Here is a 24,914-nt window from a genome sequence, read left to right on the forward strand (position 1 = left end):
TTCTTCAGCCAGCCATAGAGGGCGGACTTCACAAAGCCGTGACACATGAGAACAATCAATCATGGCGGCGAACTTAAATCCACCATCACATTTTTCACAACCGGTTGTCGGCAAGAAAGCTAAAGGTTTGTGTCTTTGTTTAAGTTATCAGCAGTTTAATTTATTAAATTATAGTCCGTACAAACTTGTTTGTCAATTTATTGCACTTTGCATACCTGGTTAAACGGTGAACGCTCGGCATGAACTTCTCCGTCCATAAAAAAAACTTTTTTTTCTGGAAACTCCTGCCACCACTTTTTCACAAATTTTTACAAAAAGGAGAAGGAATATCTCATTTGGGAAGAAATTCCGTATCTTGCCACAACTTTGTCATTAGTATTAGTAATGAAATAAAACTAACTAACTCTAATTTAATATCTAAATATTCCTTTTTGTAAAACTTAAATGCTAGTGATTTTAAACCTGTTATTGATAATTGTAAACAAGGGGTTGGCAGGATACAGACATTTTTCGGATAACTTTCCGTATGGCGCCACCACTTTTTCACTCATTTTTACAAAAAGGGATTTATCATTGAGCTAAATAAGATACTATACTATTTCATATCGGATGAAAAAGTGGTGGCGCCATACGGAAACTTTTCCAATTTTTCCAGGACCAGAGTGACGTGCTATCTATAGTAGTTGCGATAATGTAACCCTCCTACGCCGTCGGCAGGAGGGTTACGTTATCGCAACTATATCTATATTACTTCTAGAAACTATAAGGCTCCCCTGTGAGGAGCCTTATATAGTTTCTAGAAGTATATCTATATAATAAGGTTTATCCTCAATAGCAAAATATCAAGAGAGGGTGCTGTTGAACCCACACTAAGATATACATAGGCGATGCGTGCGCGAGTCATGATTGACAAAACATACACCGCATAGCAAACTGCCCCACATGCCTTCCCACAACGCATTGCGGTTCTGAATCGCAATAAACCTTATAGGTGGCGTGCCCCCTTACCCCCCCCCCAAAAAAAGTATTGTACACCCCCCCCCCCCACAGTAGACTATCGCCATCGGGATTGCTACCGCGACCACCTGCACTGCAGCATACTCCTTTCAAAATATCAAGCATTCACAAATCCCTGCCCCCCCCCCCCATCTTGGCCCCCATAGCTTAGACTGGAGAAATCCCCCGCACCCAAGCCCCACATCAAAAAGTCCTAGCTATGCTGCTAAGCTGAAGCGCTTAATGTTGCCCTTTATTAAAACCAAAAGTTCGAAGCCACACAGTGGAGTTACTTTGCGACATTTGTCAAAAGAATTAGAACTGTATTTTAATCACTTGATTTTTTATCCTCCAGCATCCGATGGATCCCAGCTCCGACCTCCATCTTCCTTCGAGTTCAAGCAGGCGTCGGCAGATCCATGGAAGGCCTTGGCCAAAGCAAAAGGCAAAATCAATGAACTACAAGAAGAAAATAAACAACTGCAGCTGCGGTAAGACAATATTTCGAAGAGCTTGGTGTATTGTGTTTGTAAATGTTCAGTCTTCCGTAGTTGAATGGTCTGCTCTATTAAGCACAAAATCATACACCCCTGATGTAGATCAGTTGTTAATGTTACCAAACCAAAACATCATTCGCTACACAATAATAGTGTGTGTACAAAAAAAGTGCTGTCCAAATGTTTTGCCTTTTAAAATTGCTTGTTTACATGTGAGGCTTTTTTAAAGATTTTTCTCTCACCATGCAAATAGACCGATCCATTAAGCTCCGCCCCATTGCGTATTGACCAATCACAACGCAACAAAGGTCCGACACTTAGGTCCGACATGCGTGCGCGTATGCTTGGCACTTGCGGCAGAGTTGTGCAGAAAGGCATTGGAGAGCGCCACATGTTCTTGCTCACACGTGCGTCATGGGCGGAGCCTACTGGATCTGTCTATTGTCCAGCCCTACTCTGTCTGTATTTAACATGGCAAACACCAATGTCAGCCACATAACACTTCTTTGACAAAATTTGTGCACAATGTTTCCTACTATTTTTGGCAGCAGGACAAAACCACGTGAAGACTCCACTGTGGATGCCCATCGTGGACAAGTGCATGTAAGTTTTAGATTGGTTTACCCTTACGGAAGTGCTAATGCTTGTTAAACTTGTGAAATTTTATTTGAAAATATTGTGTCCTCTCAGAAACCTTCATTGCAAATTGAGTGGGCATACAGTAGTTCCAAAGTTTAGGGGCGTTAAAAGAGAAGGTTTTTTTCAGCAGCTGAAAAGTCTCCCATTGATTGCCTTTAAAGCAGAGGTGATATTTTAGGTTTTCCAAATTTGCAACTAAGAGGTTTTAAATTTGTACATTTGTGGACCAATTTTATTCAGTCCTGCAACGTTCAACCAAGAGTGATTGAAACCGTCTCATCCACCATGTCGCCTCACCACTACCATCACCTGGAGCACACTGCAGACATTCTAAGCAAGCAGGCCACCGAGCTCGCTCAGGTCAAGTCAGAGGTCATGACTTTGAGATCACAGAGAGAGTCACAGGTCAGGGAACTTGAGGAGAGACTAAGGAAGGCAGAAGTTAAATACGTGACGGAGACTACGTCCTTAGCGATGACCAATAAGTGCCAAGAAGAGGAGCATAGGATGCAGGTAAATGGTGCTCCTTATAAATTAATTCTCTAACCCGCTAGTGTCTTTGGGCTGAGACCCTCTATAGTTGAACAGTATAAACGAATTATTTAACATTTCTAGTAGAACATTTCAAGGGCACCAAGGCAATGACCAGGGGCATGGAGCTAATCGCCTTTATTCCCATCCAAGAAGTATCAGGCCTGCCTCTTTTAGTGTAAGATTCCTTTCTTACCTCAAGAACATTTTCACTAAACCAGATAACTATGATGAAAACAAAGTACGAAGCAGAGACTTGTGAGAGGCAGGACAAGATTGAGAGACTGGGGAAGGAACTAAGTAGAACACGGATACGGCTTGAGAAGGAGACTAGTCAGCTGAAAGAGCAGTTGCAGACTAGTGAGGATGAGAGAGATCAAATAGCGGCTGATCTCAAGACTAGTAACCTGTAAGTATCACTGAAATTGTCTGATCAGTTTAAAGCCATTGGACACTTTCGGTAAACAGCATTGTCCAAAGGCCCACACTTCGTGTATCACAACTTATATATAAATTAACAAACCTGTGAAAATTTAGGCTCAATCGGTGTTCGGAGTCGGGAGAAAATAACGGGAAAACCCACCCTTGTTTCCGCACGTTTCGCCGTGTCATGACGTGTGTTTACTATAAATCCGTAATTCTCGTTGTCGAGAATTGATAATTGTTTCAATGTTTTCTCATAAAGTAAAGCATTTCATGGAAAAATATTTCAAGAGAAGTCTTTTACCTGTACCTTCTGTAAACCCTGTAAATTATTTGTAAATTTGTGAACTTTTATTTTTTTTCTGTTCCGAAAGTGTATAATGGCTTTAAGTCTGAGTGCAAAGACCATAGTAGTAAAGCTGTAGTTTTGTCCATGTTTACCCTCCATACCCAGCATACCATCATTGGAAAGAGGAAGATTGGATCTTTTCAATAATGGTAAAATTAAGGTTACTTTTATGCAATCCCTTCATATTGGAAGTGGAAAGATCTGGAATAAAAACCAATCCATTTGCCCAAGGTGGGTTCGCACTGGGCTCCCAGAGGCGAAAGGCAAGGCGAGATACCACTACACCAGCCTTATAGCTCAAATTGGTGCACACCCTTTAACTTTATGATGTGATGTCCAAACAGGGAGAAGGATTCCACCATTGCATCCTTGCAGATACAGCTGAGTCAACTCAAGACGTATATAGGAGACACTCAGAGCACCAGCCGCACCACCTCACAATGGCAGCTAGAGATTGACAAACAACGCAAGAAGATCAAAGTAAGTAGAGTTCTAGAATAAAACAAAAACATGTTAAGCGTCCTTGTAATGGGTACCCTATGAGGAAATTGTAAGAGTTTTACCAGAGCATTTCAAGGGCACCAAGGCAATGACCATGGGGCATGGAGGCAATCACCTTCATTGTCTCCTTGACGTATCATAGTTTTCTCTCTTTTTCTTATATTGCGCTTTGATTGTCTGAACGTGATAGTTATTATTATTGTCTGAATGTGATCTCTTACCAGGAACTTGAGAGGGATGTTGAGAACCAGAGGTCTGCTGTTCAGCTGCTGAATGTCCGACTTTCTTCAGCCACTGAAATCCTTACCATACAGGAGTCTGAATTATCAAGGGTAAGGAGAACGATGTTCGCTTCGGTGCAACAATGTCTTAACTCTGGCACACAACATGAAATTACTAGGGTTTCCCTTTGAATTTAAAGGCACTAGACACAGTTGATAGTTACTCAAATATATATAAGCAGAGAACTTACTTAGTAAGAGCAACTGAGAGCTGACTAAATCCCGCTCTAGTCAATTTTGTCTTTGTTCAATCCAAATTTGATTTATAGCATTACAAAAGTGACCCTTTCCTTTCTTCAGGTCAAAGGTGAAAGTGTAGACAATGGGAAGAAGCTGCAGATTCTTTTAACAAGGTAAATATACTTGGTTATATAATCAGATAGTTGGTTATTTGTAATTTTTCCCCACTCAAACGAGGACTCTACCCACTGGAAAATTCGGTTTGTCATCTCCCTTGCAATGTAAATGATAATAAAGCTATTAAAATATTCTGGAATAGTTCTGAGAGGCTAGTCAACTATATTCAAGAATGTTATGGAAATAACATTTTAAAAAGAATCTTAACATACAAATCAACTCATCTTTGTGATGTCCATTTTTTCTTCCACTCATTGCTTTCCCCCATTATGGTGACAGGTGGCGAGAGAAAGTATTTGAGCTTTTAGTTCAACTGAAATCCCAAGATATAGTTGAAGAGACCATCACAAGGAATCATAAATGGCAGGTGTGTATCCATACAGTAAAGATTAATTTGTAGTCTGGCACAACAGGAATATTGGCACATAAAACTGGCTAAGTACAACAAAATTCAGCTTACCGGACTAAGGATACCGGCAAAACTACCCTGTTACATTTACAATTTGTGACTGGTATCCTGCTCATGCCTGATTAGCAGAACATTTTTAAGCTTTTAAGCAGCTCAGGACTTCTCAGCAATCTGACCACTCCCGAAGCTGCCAATTTGCACCTGGCCTTAATCTCCATTTCAATGTTTCTTGATTACTCAGGTTGCTGATTTGGACGAAAACATCATCAGTCTGCGGAATAAATGCCAGTTATTGGAACATACCATTGCTGATAGGGATGCACAGCTTGAGCTGGAGAGGGTAGAATTTCAGGTGAGTTAGTTGTTGATAAACTCACATTAACATTTTCACTAAAATATCTTCTTTTGTTATCAAAGAGATGGCATTACCTGCTAACCTGTGAAATACGCTTAATGTAAACGCGGAATTCCCTGCTCCTGTAAGTGCTGATTTTCTGCTGACAGTAAGCAGAGCCATGAAATTGGGCCCTGCTTTTTCAAAATGGAGTAAGTCTCTCGGGTATCTCATCTTAGTACATATTATTTTTTTTTCTTCAGAGTCTTCAAGAGGAGTTGATGTCAGTTCAACAGGTGGCTGAGTTACTTGATTCCAAACTCAATGGATATGAAGAGGCAGTGCCTAGACTAGCATCCCTACTACAAAGGTATAGCAACTCAATGTTAAGGCATTCCCCAGTTCCCCCCAAATAAATATAAATATAAATTGAGTAGCCACTACTCGGTAGTCAACAGTTGTGTGGCTTCTGACTGGCACCTCCAAATTAGATATTGACAAAATAGGTAGACTGCCAACATAGGGCTAGATAGCTCAGTTGGTAGAGCATTGACACGTTAAGCTGGAAGTCGTTGGTTCAAATCCGTCTCTGGTCAGCCCCCAACACCCAATATCGCATGAAAGCCTGCTATGGTGAAAGAGCATTCTCAGGTAGCTGCACCAACTTGCTGGAACAAGTTCCCTCTTCACATCCAGGACTCATCCTCAATCAGCTCATTCATGTCTCAGTTAAAAACACATCTTTTCAGACAATGTTATAGCATTTTGAAACCCTTGTGGAAAACGCTGTATAGTTGTATTATTATTATTTTAATAAATCCTATTTTGTCTTTGTTGTAACAGTTTTCAGGTGACCCATAATGGACATGAAGAGAAACTAAACACTGCATCAGCCAAACTTGCCTCCTTCGATCATCGCGTCAGTTTCGCTGTCAGTCGCATCAATATTTTAAAAGGTGAATATCCACACAGAGATAGAGCATTTGAAATTAATACTTCATTTTATATTTTCATTCCCCAAATTTGGGTAGTAAAAACCAATGACTCTCAGAAAAGGGAAAATAGAAGTTGTAATTTTTAGGTTTTTTGTTTGTTTTGCTGGTTGTTTGATTGTCTATCTGTCTGTCTTTGTGTCGTGTTGGGCTGGGCCTTTTAAATTTATTTGTTTGTTTATTGTTGTACATATTATAAAAGTATTTCTTTGTTATTGATGTCTTATTTCTAAAAACACAGAGAAAGAGCATTTGAAATAATACTTCATTTAATTTTCATTTATTAGTTCTGGTTGTGAAACCATGGGCTCTCAGAAAAGTGAAAATTTTTCGCTGTCACTTCTCGAAGTCTAATTTCAGATATTCCATGTCAATGTTTTAGGGTTACTGGCTAGAAAGGATGCAATAAGGCGACTTGGAGAGGAGGACAAGTTAGTAAATCAGTCGGAGCAGACTGTTGGAAATAAGATTGACGAGGGAGACAAGGACAGTGAGAGCAATCGGTATGTATAGACCAATCTCACATACAAATGACAAGTAACTAAAAATGAAGATAATTAGCATCCAAAACTCTGTGTGGCACAATCAAGTTAAGATTATTAATAATAATGATATTATTAAATCGTTTTTTTATATAGCGCTTTATACACCCGAAGGCGCTTGAAGCACTTCCAACATAAGTAACTCTGAGCAATGGGCCATTTAACTTATTCTCTAAAGCATCTCAGCTTCTCCCGAAGCATACAGCCTTTGCTGCCAAATATGAAGTTTACTAAGCTAATTCAATCACAAGAACCATCTCTGCTCTCATAGCAACCCATTTACCCCTGGGTCTAGAGAAACAATAACAGTTAAGTGTCTTGCTCACCGACACAAGTGTCATGACAGGGACTCGAACCCGCACTCTGCTGAACATAAACACCAGAGCTTGTGTTTGGTGCTCTTATCCGCTCGGCAACGACATCCCAGGTTTGCGGTACACCATGTACATGAAATGATCTCCATGAGTTATGGTGTAACAACTCAATATTAAATATTTGTTCCTTGTGTACCAGGTTGACGTACCAGGAGCTTGCCATGGAGTTACATCGAGTAACACACGAGCGTGACGCCCTAGCCACCAGAATCAAACAAGACACAGAGACCATGCAGCAGCAGTATGACACCATCAAGTCCAAATGTAAAAACCAGTTTGTTGTGTTGATTGACTCAAGACTCGTACTCGAGTCACATTTTTGGATAACTGAGACTAAAACCCGGTTCATACTTTCTGCGAATGCAAATGGCATGCGATATGAATGGTGGCGTCACAAATCCGCAACGAATAACTCGGAAGAGTTGAACTGTGCTCAACTTCTGCGAAAATGGAGCTGGGACATCTAAAATTGTATCGCAGTCGCAATCACAGGAAATATGAACTGGGCTATAGACTCTTATTAAGATGTAAATCACTTGGACTCGGACTCGGACTCAGCCAAATAGACTATTTGAATAATATAAATATGAAATTGCAAATAACAGGCTCTTACAGCACTAAGCCAATGATACTGTACACAGACTAGTTTTTAGCTTAAACGGGTAATCATTTGGAATTGAGTCAATTATTGTTGTTTTATTTCCTTATTTCACAGTTGAATCCAGACAAGAGCAAGATGCCTCAATGATTCAGGAGTTACAACTTCAGGTTCAACAACAATCAAAGGTAAGTCTGTTTACTATTAACCCTCCTACTGATTGACCCTTTAATATTAGTTACTATGGTTTTGACTTTTGGATGATGGATAAACTAGACAAGCCTGCAACATGATATCATGTGGTGAGTGTGGCGAGTTTAGTACACAGTCAACCCTCCTACTCTCTGACCATTCGATAGCCACCACTGTGGCTTGAAATAATAAATAAACTATGCCAGCCCGCAATATGCTATCATATTTTGACTGCATCTTCACAGAGTACACAGTCAACCCTCCTACTGTCTGACCATTCAATAACATGGTTTTGAATAATACATTAACTGTGCCTGCCTGCAATTGTGTGGTGAATGCATCTACACGGTACACAGTCAACCCTCCTACTGTCTGACCATTCAATAACATGGTTTTGAATGATACGTTAACTGTGCCTGCCTGCAATTGTGTGGTGAATGCATCTACACGTACGCACAATTGTACCCACATATACAACTTCTGCAGTGGAATGGTTTCAATTAGATTGCAACCCTCTTGAAGATATTACCAAAAGTAAAAAGGCAAATGCCTAATTGGTTTTCTGTTGTATGACACCATCAAATTTTGTCCTATATGTGAACTACTTGCATGTTTTTTGTTTTAAGAGTTTGGAGAGCATATCCACTAAACTGGACAGAGCTGAAACAGAGTGCCAAGAATCAACTAAGTCAGCGAGTAAATTAAAGATGGAGCTTGCTAAATTACAACTGACCACTGATCGAGGTATGACAAGATAACATGTGAATGAATTTAGGCCACTGGCAGAAAAATGAGTTCCCCTGTCACACTGTGACTATCTCAGTGCTAATACCATTTCAAGGCGCTAAAATGAAGTGAGTAAATTGAAGATTAATTTTTATATAAAATTTTTAAGAAGGAAAAGGTACTGCTGTTCAACAGTGGTTTTCATAGGATTCAGCATAGCATGCGCATTCTATAAATAACTGCTATCTCAAAGAGCATTCTCATTGGGCTATTACATTCCAATAGCATGTGGATAGTCAAATTATTTAAATGAACCATAGCATGCCAAATGGCTATCCACTTAATGCAAATCCAAGGTTTCCATAAGAATGACCAAGTCATAGGAATTTGAACTGTCTTTATAGTGTTAATATTCCATTTAAAAAATTTGAAATCCCAACAGCATCTGCTGAGAAGATGGCGGCCAGGGAGTCTCAACTGACGGATCAGCTGTTGGAGATGGAGCACAAAGTCAACAATGCAAGACGGGAACAAGCCAAAGCAGGTACGTTGATTAATCATTCAACTTTAACGCTTAAGCCCGGTTCATACTTCCTGCGAATGCGAATGCGAAGCGAATTTGACGTGAATTTGACGTCACAACCCTCCTTTCGCACCAATATTCGCAAGTGAGTTGAGCAGAGTTGAACTGCTGCGAATTATTTGTGCGAATTTGTGACGTCAACAATCGTTTCGCATTCGCAGGAAGTACGAATCGGGCTTTAGTATGGTATTCTAAGTGTTAAGGTGTAAGCAGTATCCCATCAAATATCTGTTTTATTGGACAACTATACTTCAGTTTTTGTTTTCAACTTTTGGCAGCAAGGTTGTTCATAAATAAGAATTTCATCTACCTGGTAATGAAACCAAGAAACTCTCAAAGCATATTTGGGGCCAATTTCATAAAGCTGTAAAGCAGAAATTGGCCAAGCCTGAAATTAACACTGGATCGCATGTCCCTTCCATGGTAAAACAAACTTACTCAAAATATTCCATTCAGGGATAAGCTGTTTTACCTTTGAAACTTTGAAACGGATAAATAGCGCCCTCAATTTACCCAGAAATTATCTTGCTTAAGAAACCAAAATTGTTGAGTTAGGCTGTTTAGCCATTGAAGGGCAAGGCAGCCTCAATGCCAGTGACTTTAGCACTGAGCGCATGAACGGAGAAGTTCTGCAGTTTACTGTTTTTCAGTTGTGTTGAAATGTTGACCTAGAAGTTTTTATGTTTTATAGTTGTGATAAAATGTTGACTTTGAGTCTGTATCAACTATTACTTCTATAGACAATTATTTTAGATAAACTCTCTCTGAATAGTGGTTGTTTAACCCTTTCAGCCACAATGGTTGCTTTAGTCGACCTTGTACCATTTCCCATAACCCTGCTAGAGCCCCAATGGCGACTTTAAACGCCCAAGATAACACAAAAAAACAGATCAAGGACATTTGTTAAAAAGCTGTATTTTTGTCCATGTTATATACCCACTCTTGCCATCATTGGAAAGAAAAAGATCAGATATTGCGAAAGACTGTAAAATAAAACAGAGTTTTTTTCCTACGCAATCACTTCAAATTGGAGTGGAAAGTTCCAAAATGCCAAACACCTTCAGAGTGTCATAAGATTGTATGCAAAAAAAAGTGTGTGGGTTTACATCACAAAGATTCAAGGTAATTGACATTTATTGCAGAATTTAAATCATTTTTGTAAATATATGAAATGAAATTCAATAATTAATACAATTTGTATTACCGCTAATAGTTTAAATAAAAGGTTTGTAAAATCCAACTTCAAACACATTTATGTTGTGTGAGAATGTGTACTTCACGCTTGATTGGTCAAATAATGTGGGCTCGCCTTCCAGTGGTTGTTTATGAAAGGGTTAAACAATATAGTTAATAGTTTGTTTTCATTTTGATTTTGTATAAACAAATTCTGGGCAGACTTTAATAGAGCTGCTGAAGCACAAAAAGTAGCTAAGCACAACAAAACTATGCTAATCTAAGAATAAGTTATTCAACCAATGCTAAGAATAAGTTATTCAACCAAACTACCATCTCACAAGAACGATTTGTGCCTGGTTCCTTTAGGTAGAAGCCAGGTGGTCTTGAAGATTTTCCACCAAAAATCAAGCCCAGAATAGTGCTTAGCAATCTGCTTAGCAAAACAAGATGCAGTACGAGTTCTGTCGAGTTCTGTGTACAAAAATCCACAGGCAAATCTCTCGGGTGGGATTCCAACCCACCACCTTTGCATTGCTAGAGCAGATGTCTTACCACTAGCCCACAGAGCTAGCCCAATGGCTCGAGGCAGGTCAAATCCTATGTGTTAGCTGCAGTTATCGCATCGGTTTAATAGATGTTTAGTTTTGCACTGGGTCTAAAGAATATATCTTGCTTATAATTTTGTTCTTTTCCTCCTTGCGTTCATCTTTGTTTAGTTGTTTCCCTGAGACATCTTGAGAGGCAGGTTGTGCGGGAGAGGGAGAGATCAGCCGAGATCTTGAAAACTCAAGAAGAGGAACTTCGATTGGAGATAGAGAGATTAAGATCTCAGCTCAGAGGGGCAGAGAAAGACTGCAATCTACTCATGGTAGAGAAAACACTATTTTACTTATTATTATATATTTTTTTAAAGTTTTCTCTCAGATATTAATTTTTAGTTTTCAAGTGATAAAATCTTAGGGGAAACTGACCAGGTAATCTTGAAGTTACTTTGGGTTAACACAAAGCCCTAATGATTAGAGCGGGATTTGATGGAGAGCAGCTGATAGTATAAAATATTGCTAGAAATGACTCCCTCTGGTCACAGTTTTTTTTTTAAAAAGAGGTAATTTCTTACTAAAATATTTGAATCTAAGAAAGACTTCATTTCTGAGGCCTTTCTCATGTATCTGAAAGCACACAAATTTGTGTACTTGTAACTTTGATGACCAATTGAGCCAAATTGTCACAGATTTATTATTTTATACATAAAAAATTGGATAAACCAAGTGAGAATACTGCACTTTGAGCATTACCATTTGTTTCTTTTGCCATTTAAATGAAAACAGTGGACAAACTTGTTTTGTCAGTTTTATCAATACGTCTTTTGGGAATACTCATGCAATGTTTCTCTTCACTACAGGCAACACTTAAACAGGAAGGCCTGATTGGACAGTTTAAAACACAGAGGGCAGTATCTCGAAGAGTGGACGGTGATGACGAGAATTCAGAACCAACGGAGACCATTCGAGATTCAGCAAGAACGAGTCTGGCAGAACAGCCAACTAAACAGAAAGGTATTTCAGTTTCCTTGAGGACTGTGAAATTCAATTAGTTACAAAAAGAGACTTCAAGAAAAAGCATAGTAATTATAAAATAGTGTTTATTCGAAAGCTCACATATAAAACACTTGATGGACATATGTATAGTGGGCATACCTGCCTATTTTGATGCTTCTGACGCATGAACAAAAGCTACACAGTCACTAGAATTTTTTTTCCATTCCTTAAATCGTCTCGGAACTCCCTCAGGAAAATTCAACCTGAATCTAGTTACATCATACCATCTCAGCCCTCAGTAGTTGCCATATGTACACCTGGTTGAAGAGAAGCAATTTAAGGTTAAGTATCTTGCTCAAGAACCCAGTGTCTTTAACTAGGCATTTGATGTCACTTGCACCTCCCCATGGCTTGGTATGCTAAACAATAATTACTAGCATTAAACATGTCTGAGGTTGAGCAAAGACTAATTTGTTGGGATCAAGGTCAAAGCCAATACCAAGTCAGCAGGAAAATAATTACTTGTTCATATTTGTTCTTCTCATGACAGCGCCTTTAAGTGCAATATTATCAGATCTTCAATCCCTTACTGCTGAAGTACTTAAGGATGACGAAGGTGGCAGTAACCATAGCGACGAGAACTCGGACAAAGGATAGACTTGCCCCAAACCAAAGCCTTGTACCCTGTTGGTAAGTGTGGCCTAACTCCTGCATGAATCACGACTAGTTTAAATAAACTGGCTTAAAGTTAGTAACTTTAATTTTGTTATTTAGCTAAGCATGAGGCTCTTCCCATTTCAATCCGATTTCTAGGTTTTGGTTAGAGTTTGTTTGACCTTTGGTGAAGCAGCAAGATTGTTCTAAAGCCTTGTTCGCATTGGACTTTTTGGGGGGTAGGCTAACCAATAAAAATTGGTAACTTGACCATTTAAAGTCCAGTGTGAACAGCCCAGGAAAATTTTACCCAGGTAACATAACCGTGTCAAATTGGTCTTGTCGACTTGTAACATTCCAGTCTCATGGCAAGAGACAGAACGTTTTGTATTATTTTTTTGTTTTGCCTTGGAGCTCCCTGAGGATTGTTAATTTACACAAAATTAATGAAAACATTTAACATAACTGAACAAAATAGGAAGGTCAAGGTTATTCATATTATAAAACATCAGCCATCATAGGGTTCCAACATTGCATCATGAAAGTGGTGTTTTGTTTTAAAAATCTTTGTGTAGTGGACGCCGTCTCCTTCAGCAATAAGTGTCACTTACACAACCTGATAGTTTTGGTACCCACCCAGTTTCACCTGCCTAAAAGCTTGCATAGCGCCCTCGTGTGTTTATATTTAGCCAATCAGTTTGTTTCACAATAGGAGACTTTCCAACGCTAGGCGGCAGCAGACATACCGGGTAAATTTCCATTGTTTACGTAGTTCTGAACATGCGCATAATTCTGAGAACAATGGATTTACCCGGTAAGTCTGCTGCCCTCTATCGTCCCAGAAAGTCTCCCATTGTCTGTGTTAGTTTCGCCATGTTACCTCTGGTCTTGGTTAAATGTCAATCCAATGCAGACGTGGCTTAGCTTGGTAATCACTAAAAAAATAATGGCATGACAACCTTTTGGTTAGAAGCCTTCGATAGCTGAGAAGCTTTCGATAGTATAAAGCATTTTGAGAAAATGGTTATGTTAAAAGACATCAAATTTATAATCTGAGAAGCGTTACTGCAGTAACGCTTCTCAGATTGTGTATTACTATCTAAGGGATTATTCCTCCTGCTACGGATACTTGCTATGGATTTTTTTGGAAATTTCAAAAAAATGGGACCACCTTTAGAAATTATATTTATCACCTATTAGTGTTATTGTATACAAAGCTAAACAAAGCTACATTTTTATATAATTAAAACAGCTCCAAAGAATAGGAGAGCAAAAAGTAGACATCAACTCACTGGGTTGAAAAACATTCTTGTGTTTGTGTGGATACTTTCTCTGTTGTACTTTTGTAGGCTTTTTATTTTTTTTTATTTTTTTTTATTTTTTTATTTTTTTATAAATAAAAGTGCCCCTTTACCAGAGGAAAATTGCTTTAGGGCTTAGCCCCTGCAAGAATGAAAATAATAATAATATAATAATATCAAAGTCTTATATAGCGCACGTATCTACCAAACAAAGTACTCAAGGTGCTGAGTATAAACAAACTTTCAGAAAGATAGGTTAATGCAGTCATGAATTTTGAGACCCAATTAATTAGCACCTTATATGGGTTTACAAGTTGCTATGGCGCATTAAGCAGCCACAGCCAAGAACCCCCGGGCGAACCCCTTCTCTTTTTGATAAGTGCACTGGGTTCCTTTACATGCGTTACACACAACACATGGGACCAACGGCTTTACGTCCCATCCGAAGGACGAAGCAATGGTAAAGTGTCTTGCTTAAGGACACATGTCACGGCTGGGGATTCAAACCCACACTCTGCTGATAAGAAACACCAGAGTTTGAATTCGGTGATCTTAACCGCTCGGCCACGACACTTCTTCAAGCTTTCCCAAAAGCCATGATTAGAGACACTGTTAGAAATATTTCTTGTGTTTGTTAGAGTTGTCTATCAATAGGCGGAGTGAAGATGTCTTGGGTTTGTTATACAACCAATGGCGAAGTCCCTACAGTATTGACCAGTAACTGCAAACAAAAATAGAAAACTTTGATTTACAGGGGTTTGTTTATTTATAAGCAAAAGCGAGAAGCATAAAAAGCCGGAATCTGAGGAATTGTTGAGGATAACACAAAAAGGCTAGAAAAAGCTTATTTCCATAGTGTTCGTCAATAAAAACATACATTAACAAGAAAGAACTAAAGCATACAAAACAATAAGGACATGGGGTAAAAAAAAAGTATACAAATTTGAGTAGAATATTGCACATACAATAAAACAAGTGGAAACAAGCAACCATGGCAACCAACAACAAATAAAAAAAAGCGTGGGATTGTTTCGTGTTTACTCTCTCTCTCTTGTACTTTGGTAACCTTTCGATTTGTGTCAAGACGCCAAATTCCTGTCCCATGCGCAGGCACCATGCCTACTGAGGGTTTAAGTCCGGTGTGAGCTCCGGTACAACTTTCACAGCAGCTTTTATAGGGTTCTATTTTTAAATCTCCACGCCTGATTAGCTTTTTGCTGTTCGGAACCAATCCCCAACAGGCACAGGTTTTGACGTATCACTTTTCCTTTTACCGTTTTGTTGCATCACTGCCTATGGCATACCAATTGTGCCTGAGAACTGCTTGCATTCAAAAGAGTGTATACAAAGTGATATTGCAACACAACAGAACTTTGGGCCAGGTAACAAAAATAACTTGTTGCTCGTCCCAGCCAGCTCAGATTTCAGACGCAGCATCGATTCTTATGTTTTGTGTTATTTAAATAAAACCAACAGCAACAAAACACAACACCAAAAAGAGAGCCCAAAAGATAATAAAAAACAACAAAATCAACAAAAAATATCAGAGCTCTAACTTTTATACCTATTTTCAAGTGTAAGTATTCTGAATTTTTTCCTGAGCATACTCGATAGAAAGCTGGACTCTGCTGCTGCATCTCCAGAAGGCGATTAGAGCGAACTGATTGAAACGTCGAGTTGAAATCAGGGGTTCTTTTCAGAACAACCCAAACTCATTTAGAGATTTGTATTACATGGTGTAACCGCAAACGTTACTATATCATATTTCTACCATGCAAAGTTTCAAATCCTACTTTTTTTTATTTATAGTGTCCTCTTGTGGTGCAATGACATTGACATGTTTAGTAAGCGGTCAAATTAAGTATCATGTGTGCTTTATGCATGGTCGGTTTCGGTCAATGGCCAGTGATCAACAATGCATGGCAATTGAACCTTAACAGTTATTGCTTATGACCACTAAAAGTAAAACGCACCTCCATGTTGTTGGAGAATCTGTTCGTTTTTTCTCTACAGGTTGATGTAAAAGTTTCTTTTTAAAATAATTCCTAAGGAATAAAACGGTCGGGGGATTTTCAGGTCCGGCACATAAGTTTAAACAATTTATTCGTTTTTTTTTTCAGTGGGATTTTAAAAACAATCCCCATGCTTTTAACCAACTCTTCACGGCAATTTTTTTTTTCATTTTTTTTTTTCAGTGTGATTATTTTTCATATCTTTTCTATCTTTTTATGCCAATTATTATTGTAGAATCATCAATCTGGCCTGATCGTTTACGTCATGGGTCCCAAAAGTTGGCGGGAATATTAATTGTGGGAAAAACGTTAAGAATTACCTAAAAGTTGAAAACCTTTTATTCAAACACTCCAAACGGTGACCGTGTAATACAATATAATACCACTTTACGTTTTATGTCGAAATAACAAGTCTGCAAAGTTTATAGCATTTTGAACCGAAAAACAGAAATGTTTTGTTAAAAAAAAGCAAAAACTACAAAAACGCCTTTTAATCTTGAGCTTTAAACTTGACTGTTTTCGTCATCATGATGAAATAGAAATTTCAGGAGTTTGCGGTTGATGCAGTCATGTGAATTGGGTCAAGACTTGTATTAAAGAGAAAGTTGTTTTAGTCTGTTTCTACATAAAGCCCACATCTGAAAAAAATTGTTTGCAATGCCTTGGTATCATAAAAAATAATTGTTGCCCTGCTAGGATCCAAGTTTGTGAAAATAGCAACGTATTGCAGAAGTAACTTGACTGTACGACCACCTTGAAAACTAGCCGGGGTTTGATTTCACTAAAAGTTAGGACTAGTCCTAACTTAGGACTAGTCCTAAGACATAAAAAACGTATGGCTAGTCCTAAGTTAGGACGAATAACTGGTCCTAACTTGAGATAAGACTAAACTGTTTGTGAAATCCATCAGGTCCCTTTGTACCTACCAGTTACCTGCGTTTCTCCCTCAGTGTTATTGTGATTTTTTAAGTATAGGCATACGTGTGTCGAAACAAAACAAACTTGTAGGTGTGGTGTGTTGTTTGTATTTAAATTTTGTTTGTTGACTCATATTTATATATTTTATTTATATAAAAAGCTGTTACATATTTGCTATATACTGTATAATGTGTCTTTTCTTCCTATGGTAAAATGTTTTAGAACTAAATGCATTTATATTAGGTTTTCAAAATTTGTAAAAAAAAAAAAAATCTGCAAACAATCGTATTTTGTTGTTGTTCAGAAAAAAAGACTTTTTACCCGGTTTATAATAAATGGGCACTTGCTTTTTTTTATCTGTGAAGGTTTCGGGCCCCTTAACCATTTATACATGTAGTCACAACACGCCCATGGACAGAAACCAAAGGGCAAGCCGTAGTTTTGAAAAGGGAATAGTCCCAACACGCCCATGGACAGAAACCCAGATTCCAAGCCGTAGTTTTGAAAAGGAGATAGTCCCAACACGCCCATGGACAGAAACCCAGATTCCAAGCCGTAGTTTTGAAAAGGGAATAGTCCCAACACGCCCATGGACAGAAACCCGGAGGCGCTAGCCAAGCCGTAGTTTTGAAAAGGGGATAGTCCCAACACGCCCATGGACAGAAACCCAGATTCCAAGCCGTAGTTTTGAAAAGGGGATAGTCCCAACACGCCCATGGACAGAAACCAGAGGCCAAGCCGTAGTTTTGAAAAGGGGATTGTCTCAACACGCCCATGGACAGAAACCAGAGGCCAAGCCGTAGTTTTGAAAAGGGGATTGTCTCAACACGCCCATGGACAGAAACCCAGAGGTCAAGCCGTAGTTTTGAAAAGGGGATCATGTATCAGATCAGCTGGGTGATCGGGGGCCATAAACCATCATGACCGGTCATTCAGGACGGCAGGCTTATCAGAAAAGGGTTGATCTTGAAGGAACCGAATCGTGTGCATCGGCACGTAGCCCTAACATTTGTACAGAACGAATATGAGGAATGACCCGCAGCCGGTTTCACGAAACGCTAGGATTAATCCTCTCGAGTTGGAACGAGTTGAGTTAGGACGAGTTAAGTTAGGACGAGTAACTCGTCCTAACTCGTTCTAACTTAGGATGTGGGTTCAATGCGTCCTAACGTCTATGGTTACGAAGTTTAAGTCCTGCGATTAAATTTTTGGAAGAGTTTGGTGAAATCGATGGCTGATACACGAACAAGAAGACTTAATTGATTTTAGTTTGAAGTGATTCTATGAAATTGAGTCGAGTTGAAACCTACGGTTCTTTTCAGAACCGCCCAACATTACATGGTGTTACAGCAAACGTAATACTGTATCGAAATAATTATACAAATGAAAATTTTGTGATTTGTCTTTTTCTCATGCAGTTTGATGAAATAAATTTCAACCATACTATACGTCATTTTCAAAGTCATTGGTTTCTTTTATCAAACTTTAAGAAAACCCATTTTTAAAATCTCCTTCAAATTAATGATTTACTTCTATGCCGTTTTTAGGTTTGTACCTGTTTCCCTGTGTATTATATTTGAGCTTTCTAATTTTGTGAGGTAACACCAGTGCCATGGGGGCCATTTGTATACAGTGCATGCTTTAACAATGTTCGTTATCCTTGTCAAGGTGCCCTTGAACACAATTTCAGTTCAACAAATCAGTAAACTATATCAAATCACTGGAGCGGCTAGCCCCTCTTGTGATATTGATAATGGATTTTTGGGCGTATCCAGGTCACTCTCGCCAGTTTCATAAATAACTTTTGTTGAGTTTAACAATACTCATTCACTAGGTGTCACGTTTGTTTCCCCCCTTTTTAAATACCCGGGCAAAATAAACATAATACCGGATTCAGAAGTTTTAAATGTTTGCAAATTTAGGGGGTAGGTATTTATCGTTGGTAAATATGTAAAAACATGAAAGGCAGTTTGGGTAAACAGAATCTGTTTAGAACTGATATGTTTGTTGACATCGTTTTTCCCACGCTATTCTTGCTGTAATTGCTGAATTGTAATCCCCTAAGTGCTCCCTTGCTTTCATCCCCCGTCTTGCTTTCATCACACCTTTCCCGCTTACGTCTGGCCACCGTCATTCGTAGCTGAAGTTTGCATGACAACAACTTTTGCTTATCCTCTTTTTCTCCTTCCAAGCAGATTTATTCAAAAACTTGAAAAGTATTGCTGAGTAGAAACAGGTTTACCAGCCAAACTTGCATTAAGTTTGCATTAGTGTGGTTGGTGCACCACTTAATTTTGATTAGCAAAGAGTTTTGCCAAGCAGTATTTTCTGCTTAACAGTCTCATGGAAATTAGGCCCTGATTGCTTGACCTTAAGTAAACTTAATCCATTGTATCCATCTGCTACATAATTTCATGGCCATTGCTTTCTGCGGAATTCTGCTCTTTGCAGGGTACCAAGTTAAAAAAAAACGTGGTAAGCAAAGCCATGAAATTGGATCCAGTCCCCAATTTTATTAAAAAGCTCGTATGCGCAAAAGCCCGCTAAGCATCGCCGAGTAGAAATAGTTTGCCAGCCAAAGTTACATGAAGTTGCATTGTTGTGGCTTTTGCCAATTGTTTGCTCATTGAACAGGCATGTGAGACTTCCTCTTTTCAGCTGATTTCCTCCTTTTTGGGTTTTGGTTTTCCTCTTTTTTTACACTTTACTTTCTGTGTAAAAAAGTATAGGACCATAATCTTTTCCTTTTTTTCTTGCCCGGTTTTCTCTTTTCCTGTTTTATATGGATAGTTACTCACATGCCTGTTAAAAGAAGTCTGTCAAGCACTGTTGTCTTATGAAAATGTGCCCTGTTCTTGTTCTACGGTATATCGTGCACCTTTTGACACCATTCCTTTCTCTTTCTCGCTTTGCACTTATAGTTCTAGGACCAGGAAAAACCTCCTCTTTAGCGTCTGCCGCCTCTGATGTAATCACAAAAGTAGGTCATTTTTCTTTTCACCAATTTCTACCAGCAATTATATTTTCATTTGTATACCTAAATATTTTGTCAATATCTTTGTTCGGGGTGCCAGTCAGAAGCCATACAACCGTTAGCTGCCGTGTAGCCAGGGTTCACACCCAAGTTTACGATACAACCCTGGAAGCGGCAGCCAGGGGATCACCTAAAGGGGGTGCGACTTTTAATTTCGGATATTAAATAATAAACCACAGGGGAAACTGACTGAGGGATTAGTAAGTTGTATTGGGAATGCCGCCAACGTATGGGTTACTTATCAGCATCACGCTTTAGTCAGAGTAATTTTTTCTTTGTTCAACATAAATTAAATCAAAACTTACCCAGTCAGATTCCCTTGTGGTTTATTATTGTATACGTAATGAAGCAATAATAGATAACAATAAAACATGAATTCAATTCACATTTATTTCCATACTGTCAAAACTTAACTCGGCATTACAGAATGAGATAGCGGACAGAGTAGTTATGGGTTTTTACACTCAAAGAAAATTAACAGTACGGAGGGCGAATTGATAAGCAGAGGCTAGTAAGTTGTAGTAATCAGCCCGTGGACAGACAGACACAAGATAAACGGACAAAAAGACGTACGAATAGGAACAAAATGACTTACACACAACAACAACGCTTATTTAAAGGGAGGGTACACGTCTGGTAATTGTCAAAGACCAGTCTTCTCACATAGTGTATCCCATCATAATCATAAAATAACAAGCCTGTGAAAATTTGGGCTCAATTGGTCATCGAAGTTGCGAGAAAATGATGAAAGAAAAAACACCCTTTTTGGACGAATTTGTGTGCTTTCGGATAAGAATAAAAGACTTCTATAGCTAGAAGTCTTTTATTATTTTAGTGAGAAACTACCTCTTTCTCAAAAATACGTTTCCCATTATGTTTTATATTATCAACAGATCTCCAATGCTCGTCAGTTTTTAAATTAATATTTGTTTTGAGTAATTACCAAACGTGTACCTTCCCTTTAACTAAAATGAAAATATGATGTTTATGAAAAAGAACAAAATGATGATATCCTGGCAAAGCGGTAAATGGAAAGAAAGCTGTGTTACATGCGCAGAGATAATGACTCTTTTGAAGGAGGCTTTAAAACGGTTCATTAAGAGCGAAACAAACACTTAAAAAAACACTCAATGCAAGTACTAAAAATAAGAAAAAAATACTAAAAAACTAAATGATAGTTTTGTTGCTACTCAAGCAAACAAACAGACTTCTACGCATTAACTGTTTAATATACGGAGGATGTTCTTTAGAAAATTAAGGATAGAGCACCGCGCCAGTTAACTTTCAATAATTTGGTGGCGTTTGTTCCCCAGCTGGATAACATAAGTAACTCATTTTATACTTCAAAAGGGTGTAATGGTCAATTAACCTTTTACAAGGGCTTCAAGTCGCACTTTTTATTACAACACCATCCTTGACAAGTGTATGGTGTGACCTACTATTGGGCGGACACTATTCGCCAAGTTGTGAAAGGGGGCATTCAGGTTGTTCGTTGATGAAGAACGCCACGTTTTGTGGGCATGCCAATCCCATAAAAATATGCGCAACATTGCACAGGTTAAAGGCACTACACACTATGGGTTATTACTCAAAATATATGTTAGCGTAGAAACTCACTTAAGCAATGGAGAGCTGTTAAAAGTATAACACATTGTGAGAAACGGCTCCCTCTGAAGTAACGTAGTTTGTTTTTAAGAAAAAAAAGTACAATTATTTCTCATTCAAACAACAAATCACTTTAGCCGACACCTTTTATAATACATCTGAAAGCACACAAAGTACGGCAACAATTTTGGTGTTTTCTTGCAAAATCGATGACCAATTGAGCGCAAATTTTCACAGGTTTGTTATTTCTTAATATTTTGTTTTGCGATACACCAAGTGAGAATACTGGTCTGTGATAATTACCAAAGGTATATAGTGCCTTTAAAGCTTGGTTCATACTTCACGCACAACTGAATGCGAAGCAAATTACTTTGTGACGAAATATTGTGACGCAACAAGAAATCTTGCTTAGCTTGCACTTTCGCGTGTGAAAGTAAAACCGGGCTTAAGGTTGAACCATAGAGCTATATTATTGCTCTTCGGGTTGAACCTGCGATTTCTGATTATCACATTTCCAGGAATACACTATCAAACTAGGTTATTCACAAAGGGAGAAGTCTATGGAAATTCATTTTTTCGGAAAAAACAACAACATTTTTGTGGGCACATTTTTGTTTGTCGTCTAATAACATTCCGATATCAACCTCATTTCATACGCGTGGTTGACTGTTCTAATTCAACTATTGAATCAAATGACCATTTACAGAAAAGTAAAATCCCTTGAATTAATATTTGAGCCCAAATATAGATCAGTAACTTTGGGAGGGTGCGACTGTAGGGGTTATTTTATGAAACTTGCTGGTAATGTGAACACCGGGACAAAATTTCATAAACCTGTGAATCAGAAAATACTGCCTGACAAATTTTACTTTGCTATGCAAACAAATGAGTGGGCTCAAGCAACTTATTCTGCTTCTCCAATCTGAAAAACTGTAGTGTGTAATAATCACCTTTGCTTAATTCAGTTACAAAGTAATATGAATGAGCCTATATAAAGAAGGGAACATCAACATGACAAAACATTCATCATTTGCGTTGTTTTCACTAACACGTAACCACCGAGACAGGTGAAATGTTCGCAGTTGGTTGAAAGTTTTAACAGAATACAATGCCTTAGTTTTAAACATCGAGTAAGACGCCACCATAAAAGTTTATAAAACTTAAAGTCACCTGGAAGTGGTATTTTTTCAAAATAAAGCTTTTGTCACTAATATATGTGTTTTGTTGAGTGGAATGTGAATAAACAGTTAACTAAGGTTTGAAAAAATCAGTTCTTATGTTATTTACAAATTTAAGAGTAGACCCCGACCCGAGAGGGCGCTGTTCGTGACGTCAATCGAGGCAGACTTTGCCTTTAATGCGTAGAGTAAACACAATTGCAAAGTACATGTACGGACCAAGTCGTGAGTTTGTACGTTTCAAAAAAAAAAAATGTTTTTTTTTCCCGGCAATGCCGACCATGTGTATTGCTGCTGAATGCAGAAAAACACTTTTTGAAATGTACCAACTCACGACTTGGACGTACATGTACTTTGCATGTGTGTTTACTATACGCATTGCAGGCAATGTCTGCCTCGATTGACGTCACAAAAGGGGTAGGCGGAGTCAGCCCCCCAAACAACTTTATATATTTTTTTAACATATAAATCGTGACAAACAATTACTAAAAAAATTGTTTTATTGTTCGTAAGCATATACTCTTATGTTTGAAAAAAAAAAATTTATTTCCAGGTGTTTTTAACATTAAAGTATTGTTTGAAGCTTTGCGAGTGGAGAAATAGGAAGGAACTATACAATTCCTCTGAAGACGAGAAGAGTAAACTGTTCGAAACGTCGAAACGTCGAGACCAAAACGGTTTACACATTTTTATATATATATTTTTATATATCAAATAATAAACCACAAGGGAAACTGACTGGGAACATTTTTAAATGATTTTTTGGATTGAACAAAGAAAAATTGACTAGAGCGGGATTTGAACCAACGACCTCCGGTTTAACGTGCCGGCGCTCTACCAACTGAGCTATCTAGCCCTATGTTGGTGGTCTCCCAATTTTGTCAATATCTTTGTTCGGGGGTGCCTGTCAGAAGCCATGAAACCGCAAACTGCCGTGTAGCCAGGGATCACACCCGGGTAACGATACAACCTGGGAAGCGGCAGACAGGGGATCACCTTAAGGGGATGCGACTTTTTATATCAGATATCAAATAATAAACCACAAGGGAAACTGACTGGGAACATTTTTAAATGATTTTTTGGATTGAACAAAGAAAAATTGACTAGAGCGGGATTTGAACCAACGACCTCCGGTTTAACGTGCCGGCGCTCTACCAACTGAGCTATCTAGCCCTATGTTGGTGGTCTCCCAATTTTGTCAATATCTTTGTTCGGGGGTGCCTGTCAGAAGCCATGAAACCGCAAACTGCCGTGTAGCCAGGGATCACACCCGGGTAACGATACAACCTGGGAAGCGGCAGACAGGGGATCACCTTAAGGGGATGCGACTTTTTATATCAGATATCAAATAATAAACCACAAGGGAAACTGACTGGGAACATTTTTAAATGATTTTTTGGATTGAACAAAGAAAAATTGACTAGAGCGGGATTTGAACCAACGACCTCCGGTTTAACGTGCCGGCGCTCTACCAACTGAGCTATCTAGCCCTATATTTTTATATATATATTTTTTAATTCTTCGGACAAACAATAAAACAAGCACGTGCCGTCCAGGGAAGGGCAAAAGTAAAAAAAAAAAAAAAACATAAAAAAACCCTGTCATCCAAAAAGATGTGCCCTCCCACACGTAGCTCATTAAAAGTACACATTTACTTCCTATACATAAAACACTCTAAAATTGCAGTAAAAATTGAGCAAAAGATGGCAAGTAAACAGCAATTACACAAACAATATATACTCAAGAACTACCGTATGTCATGAAAGAAGTTCATCAGGCTGGTAAAATATCGACTTATGAAATAAATTTTCTACAAAATACATCCAATACTCACGTAATTTTTGTTTACGTTTCGACTAGTTTCACTAGTCATCCTCAGAACCTCATCTGAGCGTACAAGTCGGAACGTCTACGAAAATTACGTGAGCATCGGTTGTGTTTTGTAGAAAATTCATTTAATTGGACTTACATTACACTTGATTGTACCCGCAAGTTTACTATTTATGAATATTTTCTTCATATTAACATTTTATATTCTGATGATTATTATCTCAACATTCAAATGTGTGGGGGGGGGGCACTGATACTGACGTTGGTTTTTGTGAACGTAATGCTGATTTGTAGGTAACAATGTCAAGTAAGATACCATAAGAGTCACAGGTTAAAGTTTCAGC

The 24,914-nt window shown here is 38.4% G+C and overlaps 1 protein-coding gene across 3 annotated transcripts; it reads left to right on the plus strand.

Annotated features, from left to right (window-relative positions):
* Window positions 1-55: 55 nt before the first annotated feature.
* LOC117303460 (coiled-coil alpha-helical rod protein 1-like) lies at window positions 56-19,903 on the plus strand. Of its 3 annotated transcripts, XM_033787675.1 has the most exons (21): window positions 56-125; window positions 1,352-1,487; window positions 2,042-2,096; window positions 2,373-2,645; window positions 2,885-3,072; window positions 3,780-3,915; window positions 4,161-4,268; window positions 4,518-4,570; window positions 4,854-4,941; window positions 5,225-5,335; window positions 5,581-5,687; window positions 6,161-6,273; window positions 6,692-6,812; window positions 7,365-7,489; window positions 7,941-8,011; window positions 8,642-8,759; window positions 9,184-9,285; window positions 11,217-11,368; window positions 11,903-12,056; window positions 12,589-12,728; window positions 19,845-19,903. In XM_033787675.1, the coding sequence occupies exons 1-20, from the start codon at window positions 62-64 to the stop codon at window positions 12,693-12,695; spliced, it is 2,382 nt and encodes a 793-aa protein (XP_033643566.1). In that variant the 5' UTR covers window positions 56-61; the 3' UTR covers window positions 12,696-12,728; window positions 19,845-19,903. The 3 variants fall into 3 exon arrangements, with proteins under 3 accessions (XP_033643566.1, XP_033643565.1, XP_033643567.1); XM_033787674.1 differs by lacking the exon at window positions 19,845-19,903 and having other exon boundaries at window positions 12,589-13,466; XM_033787676.1 differs by lacking the exon at window positions 19,845-19,903 and having other exon boundaries at window positions 2,045-2,096; window positions 12,589-13,466.
* Window positions 19,904-24,914: the final 5,011 nt, after the last annotated feature.

Source organism: Asterias rubens, chromosome 19 (genome assembly GCF_902459465.1).
Source record: "Asterias rubens chromosome 19, eAstRub1.3, whole genome shotgun sequence".
In the NCBI taxonomy this organism is placed as follows: domain Eukaryota; kingdom Metazoa; phylum Echinodermata; class Asteroidea; order Forcipulatida; family Asteriidae; genus Asterias; species Asterias rubens.

Coding starts and splice junctions, on each gene's coding strand:
- LOC117303460 (XM_033787675.1), top strand. CDS start 62: ATGGCGGCGAACTTAAATCCACCATCACATTTTTCACAACCGGTTGTC. Junction 4,269..4,517: donor AGGAGTCTGAATTATCAAGG/GTAAGGAGAACG, acceptor TCCTTTCTTCAG/GTCAAAGGTGAAAGTGTAGA. Junction 6,274..6,691: donor TCGCATCAATATTTTAAAAG/GTGAATATCCAC, acceptor TCAATGTTTTAG/GGTTACTGGCTAGAAAGGAT.